Source organism: Taudactylus pleione, unplaced genomic scaffold, assembly GCF_031769625.1.
Source record: "Taudactylus pleione unplaced genomic scaffold, aTauple2 ptg000041l, whole genome shotgun sequence".
Taxonomy (NCBI): domain Eukaryota; kingdom Metazoa; phylum Chordata; class Amphibia; order Anura; family Myobatrachidae; genus Taudactylus; species Taudactylus pleione.
In genome coordinates, this window is record NW_028284443.1 from 12,712,359 (window position 1) to 12,725,152 (window position 12,794).

General features: G+C 43.9%; 1 protein-coding gene across 4 annotated transcripts in view; it reads right to left on the minus strand.

The window, feature by feature from the left end:
• The window catches only part of ASB15 (ankyrin repeat and SOCS box containing 15), a 64,479-nt gene that overhangs the window by 8,487 nt on the left and 43,198 nt on the right, over positions 1-12,794 (minus strand). For 3 of the 4 annotated variants that reach the window (XM_088456030.1, XM_088456022.1, XM_088456039.1), the window contains 2 exons: positions 11,017-11,584; positions 7,516-7,669 (listed from right to left, as the gene is read on the minus strand). In XM_088456030.1, coding sequence (XP_088312156.1) covers positions 7,516-7,669; positions 11,017-11,584 — 722 coding nt within the window. Of the gene's footprint in view, positions 1-7,217; positions 7,284-7,515; positions 7,670-11,016; positions 11,585-12,794 lie in introns of those variants that run through there. The other variant, XM_088456048.1, reaches the window with a different exon arrangement.

A 12,794-nucleotide genomic window follows, 5' to 3' on the forward strand; every position in this document is an offset into this window, starting at 1 on the left:
AAAAAAAAATATATATTTTTAAATAAAATTGTGTTTTATAAGTTATATATAGATGTCCTTGACCCAATTCAGTGATAACAAAAAATTTTTAATTTCTGAGCAGTTTTTGGAAAAAATACTAGCCAGTTAAGTGGTTAAAAATGTAAAATAACCATACTTCAAAAATAGAATGCAGTGTATGTAGTATCAGTGTTAATTTTGACAAGGATTTTAAATTTAGTTTTAGTCTTAGTCGCTTATTTAAAATTGAACACGCTTTGTCGTAATTTTCGTTATTAAAACATTTATATTATAATTATTGTTACAATTTAGTACTCAAAATAATTGTTGTTGACGATTACTTTTAGTCAAAATTTTTGTAGACAAAATTAACCCTGACCCAGCGAGCCATAATTGGCTCGCCACGGCCACTTCCTATTGGCTGCCTGAGCCAAATACAAACGCCCACCGCTGCCTCTTTCATATTGGCTGCCTCCCCTTGAGCACTGATTGGCTCGTGGCCAGGCCAAACATATACCTCTGCTGCATCAGCCGCTTCCCAACCAGTGCTGGGAGCCAAGACCAGGTTCCAGCAGTGGCCGCTCACTGCCGCAGCTGTGTTCTATGCGGTGGTGTGACTGGGTGCAGGGAGAGGCGGACCCCAGAGGTGGTACAGGCCCCATAGCAACCACACGCCCTGTACCCACTGTAGTTACACCACTGGCTGAAGGGGAGAAAGAGACAAAAGACAAAGAGTACTAGTGGTAAACATAGTGCAAGCTTAGATTCTATATGGGGTTGACCATTGGAGGGTGAACTGGGAAGGAGAAAAGGCCGGTAGAAGGCGTGAGTAAGAGAGGCATTAAGAGGAGTGCTATTAGGCTGTAATGAAAAGGTGAGGTTTACGATAATGTTTACAGTCATCGATACTGACCCGGACCCTGAAATATATAGGACCATAGTCAATTAGATTCGCATACGCGATAAAGTTTTGCCTGCCGTACTTTTTGCCTACATCGCGTTTTTTAGCCATAGAAACTTATCACGTGCGTACCCGCGATTCGCCTATTCAATTTCAAACTAGAGATGTGCGAGTTCAGATTACTCGGTTCTTATCACCATTTTACCGCAAGTTCGGATTAGTTCGGATTTATTTTATTGGCTATCCAAAACACGTGCTAGCCGATAGCCAATAAAATGCCGTTTTGAGATCCGAGTAAAACCGATTAAATCCGAACCCGCTCATCTCTATTTCAAGCAGACACGAAAATGCAACCCGATGAATGCAAAATAGGGAAAAGGTGCTGTCAGAACTGGGGAAATCAGTCTGACACCCACTAAAAGATGTACTAACATTGGGGATCAATGTACATGCCCCCGAATAGCCCTAATAAAGCCATTTGGGGTACTTAAGGTGTGTGTCAATTTCTTCTAATTAGCGTCTTTGCCCTAGTGGTGAAGAATAGCATTAAGCTGTTATTTTTGGTGAAAATAAGTAGTCCTGTCAAATTGGGGGTACTTGAAAATGGGTACTAGCATGGTTTTTTGGTAGTAAAGTTTTAAAAAGTGTAAAAATCGCACCTGAAGCAAGCACCTGTAATCAAAAAAACACCTCACCCATACTTGCAGACCCCCAAATGTCTAATTCGCTTTTTAAGTTTGTACCCCCACTTTGCACTCTTTCGCACCCATTTTCAAAGTGCTTTTTGGGGGTTTTCCTCATTTTTTTTAGGGGATTTTTGACGCAGTTATCCTTTGGGGGGCTGTCCCAAGAGTGCTGAGTGGTTTCCCCACCTTTGCAGCCCTAAATAGCGATTTTGCACTTTTTTCTCCCCCTATTCAGAGGCAAAAATGTTTTCACCTATTACATCGCATTGCGTTTTCACGTACGCGAAAAGTGTTTGCAATTGAATACGGAGATAAGTTTCCGCCTAGTGAAAAGTCGCAATCGGCGATACGTTTTCGCAGATTCCGACTTCTCGCGGCTAATTGAATATGGGCCATAGACGGATGAATCGGGCAAGGTCTGCCGGCAGATGTTCAGCAAACTCCCTACCTCAACAGAGCACAGCACAGGAGCTACAGATAGAGGCATAAGGTATTCTAAGAAGTCCATTTGCCTTTAAGGTCCCTATTTGGGACAACTTATATGACACTACCCATGCCACCTTGACTGACAGATTCCTATCGGGACAAGAGTAACTATCCTGCTCTGAGGTTATTGGATGGTGTGGACAAAGGTGGTACAAGTCAGTGTGCCACTGATTTTGTTTGGACATAATAGCTGCCAGCATTGCCTCTTACAACTACTTACACTGGAGACACAGAGAATGTGATAGGATCAAATCACACTCTTAATGGACTATATATTAGTGTCTGCTGTTTTAGCTGCACTAAAAGTGTTTGTCTTAAAAATCCAGTTGGCTTTCACCTACAGAGAAGTAAAATGCTCAGGAGTGTCCTGTTGTAAAAAGGTGAACAATAGCAAAATAATAAACCCGATATACACTGGGGTTATTAACCATCTATTTGCAGGATGATAATACAAAGATCAAAGGACATTCTTTTTATTCATATATATCTTTTATGTTATTATCCATTAGCATGTCTGTCCTTTTGTCCTTTGTATTATTATTATTAGTTTTTTTATTAGAATTATTATAAGAATTGTCTAGACAAATTTTGCTAACTTATTTTATCAATATTATCAATAAATACATAATTTTTAAAGTATTCATTGATTCTGCATACTATTGTATATTTGATACGTATGTGAGCACCCTATAGAGTTTGTGCTGGAAATTAATATTTTTTGTCCACTTGTCTAATAGGGGTGGTGTACTGCACCCTTCTTTTATTCCCAGCAGCAACCTAAGAGTGTTCCATCTAGGGATGAGCGGGTTCGGATTTTCGAAATCCGAACTGCCCTGATCCGAGACAGGAACAGAGTCCGGGTCGGGTTTTCCCGCCAGACTCGGTTCCCGGAACAAGGCAAAACATCATCCTGGTGTCGGATTCTCGCGAGACCCGGACTTTGCACATTTCGCGCCTCCCGCCCCACCATCTTCACTCCAGTCCTGGAGAGGGTAGTGAGAGGACGGGTCTCTCTAGTGTCTGTGGGAAAGTGGCGTGGCGTGGGGTGGCGACCTGCTCTGCTGTATCAGTCCGGGGGTGACCTGCTCTGCTGTATCAGTCCAGTCCAGTGGTGCTGTGCTGTTGTATCAGTGTGGGGGTGACCTGCTCTGCTGTATCAGTCCAGTCCAGTGGTGCTGTGCTGCTGTATCAGTCTGAGGGTGACCTGCTCTGCTGTATCAGTCCAGTCCAGTGGTGCTGTGCTGAGGTATCAGTCTGGGGGTGACCTGTTCTGCTGTATCAGTCCAGTCCAGTGGTGCTGTGCTGCTGTATCAGTCTGGGGGTGACCTGCTCTGCTGTATCAGTCCAGTCAAGTGGTGCTGTGCTGCTGTATCAGTCTGGGGGTGACCTGCTCTGCTGTATCAGTCCAGTCCAGTGGTGCTGTGCTGCTGTATCAGTCTGGGGGTGACCTGCTCTGCTGTATCAGTCCAGTCCAGTGGTGCTGTGCTGCTGTATCAGTCTGGGGGTGACCTGCTCTGCTGTATCAGTCCAGTCCAGTGGTGCTGTGCTGCTGTATCAGTCTGAGGGTGACCTGCTCTGCTGTATCAGTCCAGTCCAGTGGCGCTGTGTTGCTGTATCAGTCTGGGGGTACCTGCGCTGCTGTATCAGTCCAGTTCAGTGGTGCTGTGCTGCTGTATCAGTCTGGGGTGACCTGCTCTGCTGTATCAGTCCAGTCCAGTGGTGCTGTGCTGCTGTATCAGTCTGGGGGTGACCAGCTCTGCCTTATCAGTCCAGTCCAGTGGTGCTGTGCTGCTGTATCAGTCTGGGGGTGACCTGCTCTGCTGTATCAGTCCAGTCCAGTGGTGCTGTGCTGCTGTATCAGTCTGGGGGTGACCTGCTCTGCTGTATCAGTCCAGTGGTGCTGCGTTGCTGTATCAGTCTGGGGGTGACCTGCTCTGCTGTATCAGTCCAGTCCAGTGGTGCTGTGCTGCTGTATCAGTGTGGGGGTGACCTGCTCTGCTGTATCAGTCCAGTCCAGTGGTGCTGTGCTGCTGTATCAGTGTGGGGGTGACCTGCTCTGCTGTATCAGTCCAGTCCAATGGTGATGTGCTGCTGTATCAGTCTGAGGGTGACCTGCTCTGCTATATCAGTCCAGTCCAGTGGTGCTGTGTTGCTATATCAGTCTGGGGGTACCTGCGCTGCTGTATCAGTCCAGTCCAGTGGTGCTGTGCTGCTGTATCAGTCTGGGGGTGACCTGCTCTACTGTATCAGTCCAGTCCAGTGGTGCTGTGCTGATGTATCAGTCTGAGGGTGACCTGCTCTGCTGTATCAGTCCAGTCCAGTGGCGCTGTGTTGCTGTATCAGTCTGGGGGTGACCTGCTCTGCTGTATCAGTCCAGTCCAGTGGTGCTGCGTTGCTGTATCAGTCTGGGGGTGACCTGCTCTGCTGTATCAGTCCAGTCCAGTGGTGCTGTGCTGCTGTATCAGTGTGGGGGTGACCTGCTCTGCTGTATCAGTCCAGTCCAGTGGTGCTGTGCTGCTGTATCAGTGTGGGGGTGACCTGCTCTGCTGTATCAGTCCAGTCCAGTGGTGCTGTGCTGCTGTATCAGTGTGGGGGTGACCTGCTCTGCTGTATCAGTCCAGTCCAATGGTGATGTGCTGCTGTATCAGTCTGAGGGTGACCTGCTCTGCTGTATCAGTCCAGTCCAGTCCAGTGGTGCTGTCCTGTGCTGTATATTCAGTCCAAATAATTTTTACAGAGCTGCCATGTGTGGTGTAGGGCTACGGTGCCCTGTGCTGTGTATTCATTCCAGTCTCCAAATAAAAAGGGGTGATTTAATTCATCCAAATAATTTTTACAGGGGTTATTCAATTAATCCAAAAATATACAGGGCCTTCCCGTGTGTATTGTAGGGCTACGGTGCCCTGTGCTGTGTATTCACTCCAGTCTAGAAATAAAAAGGGGTGATTTAATTCATCCAAATAAATTTTACAGGGGTTATTTAATTAATCCAAATAATTTTTACAGGGCCTTCCCGTGTGTATTGTAGGGCGACGCTGACTTGTGCCCTGTGTATATTCACTCCAAATAAAAAGGGGTGATTTAATTCATCCAAATTATTTTTACAGAACCTTCCCGTGTGTGGTGAAGAGGTACGCTGACCCTGTGCCCTGTGTATATTCACTCCAAATACAAAGGGCTGATTTAATTAATCCAAATAATTTTTACAGGGGTTATTTACTCCATAAAAATAATGCACTCCATAAATATAATGGAGGACAAAAATTTGGAGGATAAAATAAGGAAAAGATCAAGAACCACTTCCTCCTAGTGCTGAAGCTGCTGCCACTAGTCATGACATAGGCGATGAAATGCCATCAACGTTTTCTGCCAAGGCCGATGCCCAATGTCATAGTAGAGGGCATGTAAAATCCAAAAAGCCAAAGTTCAGTAAAATGACTCCAAAAAATAAATTGAAATCGTCTGAGGAGAAATGTAAACTTGCCAATATGCCATTTACGACACGGAGTGGCAAGGAACGGCTAAGGCCCTGGCCTATGTTCATGACTAGTGGTTCACCTTCACATGACGATGGAAACCCTCCTCCTCCCGCTAGAAAAATGAAAAGAGTTAAGCTGGCAAAAGCTCAGCAAAGAACTGTGCGTTCACAAATCCCCATGGAGAGTCCAAGTGTTGCCTGACCTTCCCAACACTGGACGGGAAGAGTTGGCTCCTTCCACCATTTGCACGCCATCTGCAAGTGCTGGAAGGAGCACCCACAGTCCAGTTGTTGATATTCAAATTGAAGATGTCACTGCTGAAGTACAACAGGATGAGGATATTGGTGTAGCTGGCGCTGAGGAGGAAGTTGACGATGAGGATTCTGATGGTGATGTGGTTTGTTTAAATCAGGCACCGAGGGAGACAGTTGTTGTCCATGGGATGAAAAAGCCCATCATCATGCCTGGGCAGAAGACCAAAAATCCACCTCTTCAGTCTGGAATTATTTCTATCCAAATCCGGACAACAACTGTCTTGCCATATGTAATACGTAGGGGTAAGGACATTAACCACCTAGGAACATCCTCGTTATATGTCACCTGCAGTTCATTCATAAAAAGTCACCGTAAGCAGTCTAGGTACACCTAAATCCCTTTGTCCTGTTGTATCCAAGCGCCTGCAAACCACACCAGCAACTCCCTACTCATCAATTTCCTCCTCAATCAGCATTGGAAGTAGTCCTGCAGGCCATGTCACTGGCATGACTGACTCCTCTCCTATCCGGGATTCCTCCATAGGATCCTGCATTGCTACATCTACTGCTGCCGCTGCTGCTGTTGCTACTGGGAGTCGTTCATCATCCCAGAGAGGAAGTTGGAACACCACTACTTCTTTTACTAAGCAATTGACTGTCCAACAGTCCTTTGCGAGGAGGATGAAGTACTACAGCAGTCATCCTGTTGCAAAGCGGATAACTGAGGCCTTGACAGCTATGTTTGTGTTAGACGTGCGTCCGGTATCCGTCATTAGTGCAGTGGGATTTAGACAATTGATTAGGGATCTGAAGACTCGGATTAGTTCGAATTTTCCCACCAAATTTGGATTTTTCACACCAAAAATCGCATCTCAGAAAGATGCAAAACATAATCTTTCATGGACAAACATCATCATTCCTGGGCAAAAGTCCATGAAAGATGATGTTTGCCCAAGGACAATTCCATCTTGCATCTCTTTATTTTATTCGCATTATGTACTCTTTGGGGCCTAGTTTTTCAAACTGCCATCCTGTCTGCCACTGCAGTGCCACTCCTAGATGGGCCACGTGTTTGTACCGCCCACTTGTGTCGCTTAGCATAGTCATCCAGCTACCTTGGTGCAACCTTTAAAAACAATATTGTGAGGTGTGAGGTGTTCAGAATACACTGGAAATTAGTGGAAATGAATGTTAGTGAGGTAATATTATATAATATAATATTTTAGCTGTTTTTATGCTTTTTTCCAAAAAAATACAGATCCAAAACTAAAACCAAAACCCGGAAGGGTGGTTTTGGCAAAACCAATCCAGATCCAAAACACGAAGAAAGATCCAGATCCAAAACCAAAACAGGAAAAGTGGCCGATGCACACCCCTAGTTCCATCCCAACTCCAAGACTAGAGCGGCCCCCAATCCTTTGGTTTTCTTTACGCAATATCAACTTCAATTACTAAAGTTGATGCCTCATATATCCCACTGTAACGAGATAGTCAATGTTATTTAATGCACCTGTCAGTGGTTTTAATGTTATGGCTAATGGGTGAATATGTGTTTACAGTTACACACATTTCTGGTGTTGTATATATCCTATTGAAATCTTATACCAGGTTACATTTTTGCAATTATGTAAAACCAATTCATGTTGATCAACTCACTGTACATAAAAAACAAAACAAAACAAAAACACTGACATTTTAAATTCTTGTACCTATAATCTCCTGTATCTCAGTCCACTCTTTTTGAACTTCAAGTGTAGTTTTCAATTTTGTGCAAATTGGAACGTAATCCATGTAGTCCACTAATACACGAATGACTTTTCCAACCAAATGCTTCATCCAGGCTACAGTGATGAAATCACAAAACTGAATAGAACAGAACCATAATATAAAGGTGAAAACAAACTCAATATTACATAATTGCCAATTAAGTTTTGGTTTAGTCATTCAAATGACAGACATTAAAGTAAACCTTCCATCCTCCTTCATCTCCGCCTACAATGGGGTATATTTACTAATGTGAGAGTTTTTAGAATTGGAAATGTTGCCCATAGCAACCAGAGTCTACTTAACATTTAGCAAGTACCTTCTAGAAGATAATAGCTACAATCTGAGTGGTTGCTATGGGCAACTTCTCCAGTTGTAAAAACATTAGTAAATATACCCAATGAGTCTATGTGTTTTTGGTGCAGGAAAGGTCGAGGGTGCAGCTACCTCATCTATGTGTATGGGTGCATTGCGCTCATATTTGCCAACTCTCACAAAATGTTCTGACATCCTCCAAGATTTTTGGGGCTTCCCGTCCACTTTTTAGTGAAATGGTCAGGGCTGGTGGGGGGAGGGGGTTGGAAAGGAGCATCCTCCTCGCCCCTGCTCTGTACAGGATGCTGTGATTTGCAGGATTTGGGGACAAATGATTCGACTTGCTGGCCATCTTCGCATCCACCTCTGGATTTTGAAACTATTGACCGCAGGGGCGTATCTATAATGGGTGCAGGGTGTGCACCCATATTTTCTAATACTTACCTCTCCGAGGTCCCGCGTCGGGTGTCTCAGCCCTGCACAAAATGCCGGAAAATGGACGCTGCGGCCATATTCCTGGCATTCTGCGCATGTGTAGTAAGGAAGTCGCCGGGAAAATGGCGCGGCGGCCAGACTAGTGCCCCGAGTCTACTGCTGCTATGGTCACCGGTCAGCCATCAATTTGTTACACACCACCGGGGAAAGAGGTGGGGGTCCCGGACAGGGAATGCACACAGGCCCCCTCCCCTCTTAATACGCTCCTGATTGGCCGGTATAATTGTGTTCCCTTTAGTTCTACCCACACTTCTCTACTACTTAGACCTATTGGAATTGCATTCTGGGCCACATTTATGAAGAGCTCATTGATGCGCACAGCAAAATGTTTTGTTTTTGCACCAATGTACCTACATGATAAATCCATCATACGTCAACATTGTATTGTAGTTCAGTTTTCAGTCCTGGGGCAAAATTTAATTTTTATGGTTCCCACACGATTATGAGACCGCAAGACTGCTGACCATGAACTAGACTGGGTAATGATGTGGCAGTCCTTCCACTACTTGGACTAGCTGGAGTGAGGCTGCAGAAAGAATGGCACTATGACAATTATGGACACGGTGCACTAGCAGCGGCAGGTAAATATGGTATACGATATGTTTTGGGACTATAGTGCAGCTACCTGTTGGTAGCCAGACAAGTAAAAGCTAGACAATGACTATTAGCTGCAGGGCAGGAGTGACCAGGACTGAGGAACTGCAGGATTTTCAGATAATGACTGGACAGGCAAGATACTGACAAAGACAAGACAGGCAAGATAAGACACTTAGTAAAGAGGCATGGTTACTTAACTTATTATTCATACACACAGTCAGATTTCTTGGTCGATGTAAACAATAACGATATAGTTTATCATTTGATCGTTTAAATCGACCTTTTTTTGCCCCCTCAAACGACCAAACGCTGAAATGATGCGCGGGCACGGATGGTCGATATTGATATCGACCATTGCCCGTGCATGCAGGCCAACCTGGTCGATATCGACCAGGTCAGTCTGGTTACTATAGGGACCCTTGATCGTTGATCTAGGGTCATTATAGTAGTTGGGGGAATGGAGCATGTGCTGGATGTTCGATAGTGATCATCCAGTACATGCTGGTCGATCAGATAACAATATCCGATTGTTGTCTGATCTGACCATGTGTACGGTCCATTGGTGGCAATCATGTGAAACTGCTGTTTTCTCCTGAATATCGGGGCCAAAAGGCATGATAAGTAGGTCCTCAAGAAAGAAGATAAGGAAGAGACAACGAAGGTCATTTGCAAAGCAGAAATACATTCATTTTGCACAGGTCTCCATCAAGACCTCAGCAAGATGCACATCTCAGTTATCTGAAAGAGCGCCTCAAAGTGTGGAGCGAAGACGCACTGTACAAAAGTATAACGCTCACATAAACGTGCAACCTCTTACCAATTTAGTACAATCCCTTTCAACTCAATACTGCTCAGTACAGTTTTTTCTGTAGCTTAAATAGACCTTTAGAGCAATGGAACATCTGGACTGTTGTTATTATACTGTAGCAGTGACGTGCGGTGAGGTAAATGGTTGGGGAGGCACTGGCTAGTATCTGAGCCAGAATTACAGAAACATATATAAACCCGAGGGTTTATGTGGGCAGTACACATAGGTGCAGCAGTATATAGTGCTGGAAATTTGGTGTGTTTTGAGCAGGTATGTGAGGAAAAGGTAGACAGGGGAGGCAGTGCCTCACCTGCCACCAGGGGCACCATCAGGGGGGGACTGCCGGGACTCCTAGTCACTCAAGCGTAATGCCCTTCTGCTATAGTAAAAAGAATCCCCAGGATGTTCATTGCAGTGCTTGTGCCTCCATACAGGTGCAAAAAAACAACTTGTCCTTCTTCCCAGAAGCTAGCATTTCCGTGCTGAAAAGCAATGGAGCTCTTCACATAACCACAGGATGTGAGGGCCAGGGTAATTTACCCATTCGCCAGGGAGACTTGTCTCACCCCTGTGCTGAGCCTGTTTTGGCCACCACCAAGAAATAAATAGCAGCATTTGCTATCCACCTTACCTAAAATAGAAAAAAGCAGGATTCTGGATACTTCATTGATATGTATCTGCAATTATCATACTTTAATAAAGAAAAAAATTATTAAAAAAACAGGATTCTACACATTTTTGCTAGTTTGTGTTGTCTTGAATGAAATGCATATAATGTGCAGTGTAAACTGTAAGTGTTAATTTATTTATATTTTACACCAGAGGTCCCCAAACTCCGCCATTACAGTCCACATTTTAAGGATATCCATACTTGAGCACAGGTGACTTAAATAGTGCCTCGGTCAATTTGATTTAACCATCTGGACTCAAGCATGGATATCCTTAAAACCTGGACTATAATGGTGGATTTTGGGAACCTCTGTTGTACACAGTGCACAAGGCATAAAAATTGTTTTGTGTCAATAAAAGTATAATAGTATACCTTATCACCACCCAGCTCTGACCCAAGTCCTTCCTGTGCAAACTTCTACTCTTCAGAATATATCACTAGCCTAGATGCATTTGCGCAAATCAAGGTGCACATTGGGACCAAAGCTGCAATTGAATTGCAGACATTTTTCTATTTCGAAAATAACTTCCAAGTAAAATTACACCATGTAAAGATACTCACAGGGCTGTCTTTTACAATACACGATGTCCAGCCTGGTAGCACTTCTTCGGAGGTTGACCATATGAATGAGCCGCCATAAATGTCCCCATGTAGGCAATCAAAACACTTCTCAACCTGGTATCCATTATTTAACAACAATCGTAGCATGATTTCATCATTGAGGGCATACTGTATTGCACTAGGGAAATGAGTGTCATTCACATGCATGAAATAGCAGTTGACATCAGCATTATGAACTAACAGCAGCCTCACTATTTCATGGTTCCCAGATCGCACAGCTACGAGGAGACAGTTTAGAGGGTCTAAGTTTGGATTAGCACCAGCCTTTAATAACATCTCAGTGCACAAAACGTCTTTGTTGGAGACGGCAAAAAATAGTGCAGTTTTCCTTTTATCACCATGATTTTCAGACATATGTTCAGCCAAAAGTTCATTGACATCAAAGCCATTTTCAATCAGTAGCTCCAAGCACTGCACACTTTGTCCATCTGTTGCAGAATGGATTGGATTTAATCCACTTCTTTTAATTGCATGTTGCGATGTTACAGGAATAAGGTACTTTAAAGCACTATAGGAAAGTACATAGGGTTAATCTTCAAAGCAAAACAACACGAGCAGAAATTAACAATACTGTCATTTTACTTATATTGTTAATCCACCATATAAATGTATATATTATCCCATGATACGACTAATAAAAAGCAAATTATGGAGTGGTTGTAATTTGTAGCTGTACAAAGATATAATTTATGTGGTGTCAACAGTAAATAGATATAAAAAATAAAGAATGATTATAACACCTTCAGGTTCCAAGATGAAGGAATTAGTGTGATTTCCGTGAGTTTGCAGCTAAATTTAAAAAAAGTGATAATGAGTTATAAGGCTGGTTTTGCAGTATAACTGATTGCTTCTTCAAATTTAGCGGCAAACTTGCCAAAATGACATTGGTTTCTTCTGAAACTATTACATAACCACCTTAAAATCAGTTAGTAGTGGTTTGATCACTGATTTTAAATATTTGTATTGAAAGAAGAAATTCTGCATAGTTTATTTCTTATGCAACTTACAGTATTTTTTTTAGCCGTCCTCCTATCAGTCATTACATCTTATACCAAGTATGGCTGCCAATCACCGACACAGACTCCCTGCATGTCATGTGATGACAGAGGGGAGTACTTTACACTGAAAACAGAGCTAAGAGGGGTTTTCCAGAGCCTCTCTGCTCACTACATCATGTACCACCTGACTGAGGTTGCCATGGTAGCCAAATCACAGTGCAGAAACCCAGCAATAACTATCAAATATCCTGCCTGGAGGTTAACAGCCTGGATGTACAAACTAAGGATCAATGGCCCATAGCTGTATGCTGTTAGCATCATATGGTATTGCAGCAAGCGGTATCTGGTGTAAATAGACGCCTCTAGCACGCTTGTCTGATCCGCTGCTACATCCGAGGATGCAGCCATCGGATCACTTGCTAGACCATCGGCCATCTGAGTAACCCTTAGATTACTCAGATGGCCATCTCAGAACCGGAAGACACAGACCCTGGCCTCGGCACTCCCAGAAAATGGAGCGACGCACCCCCATTTCAAGCAATGCTGGCTGGCCCTGCCCACTCCTATCAATCAGGCTGTGGTTTGGGAAACTGCAAGAAATTTTGCAGTAGAAGACCGGTGCATGCGCAGGATACATCCCGCACATGCGTCGATCTTCTAACATCGGATTAGTATGCAAACAATCGGATTTGTGCACTACTCTAAATCAGGCCCAATGTT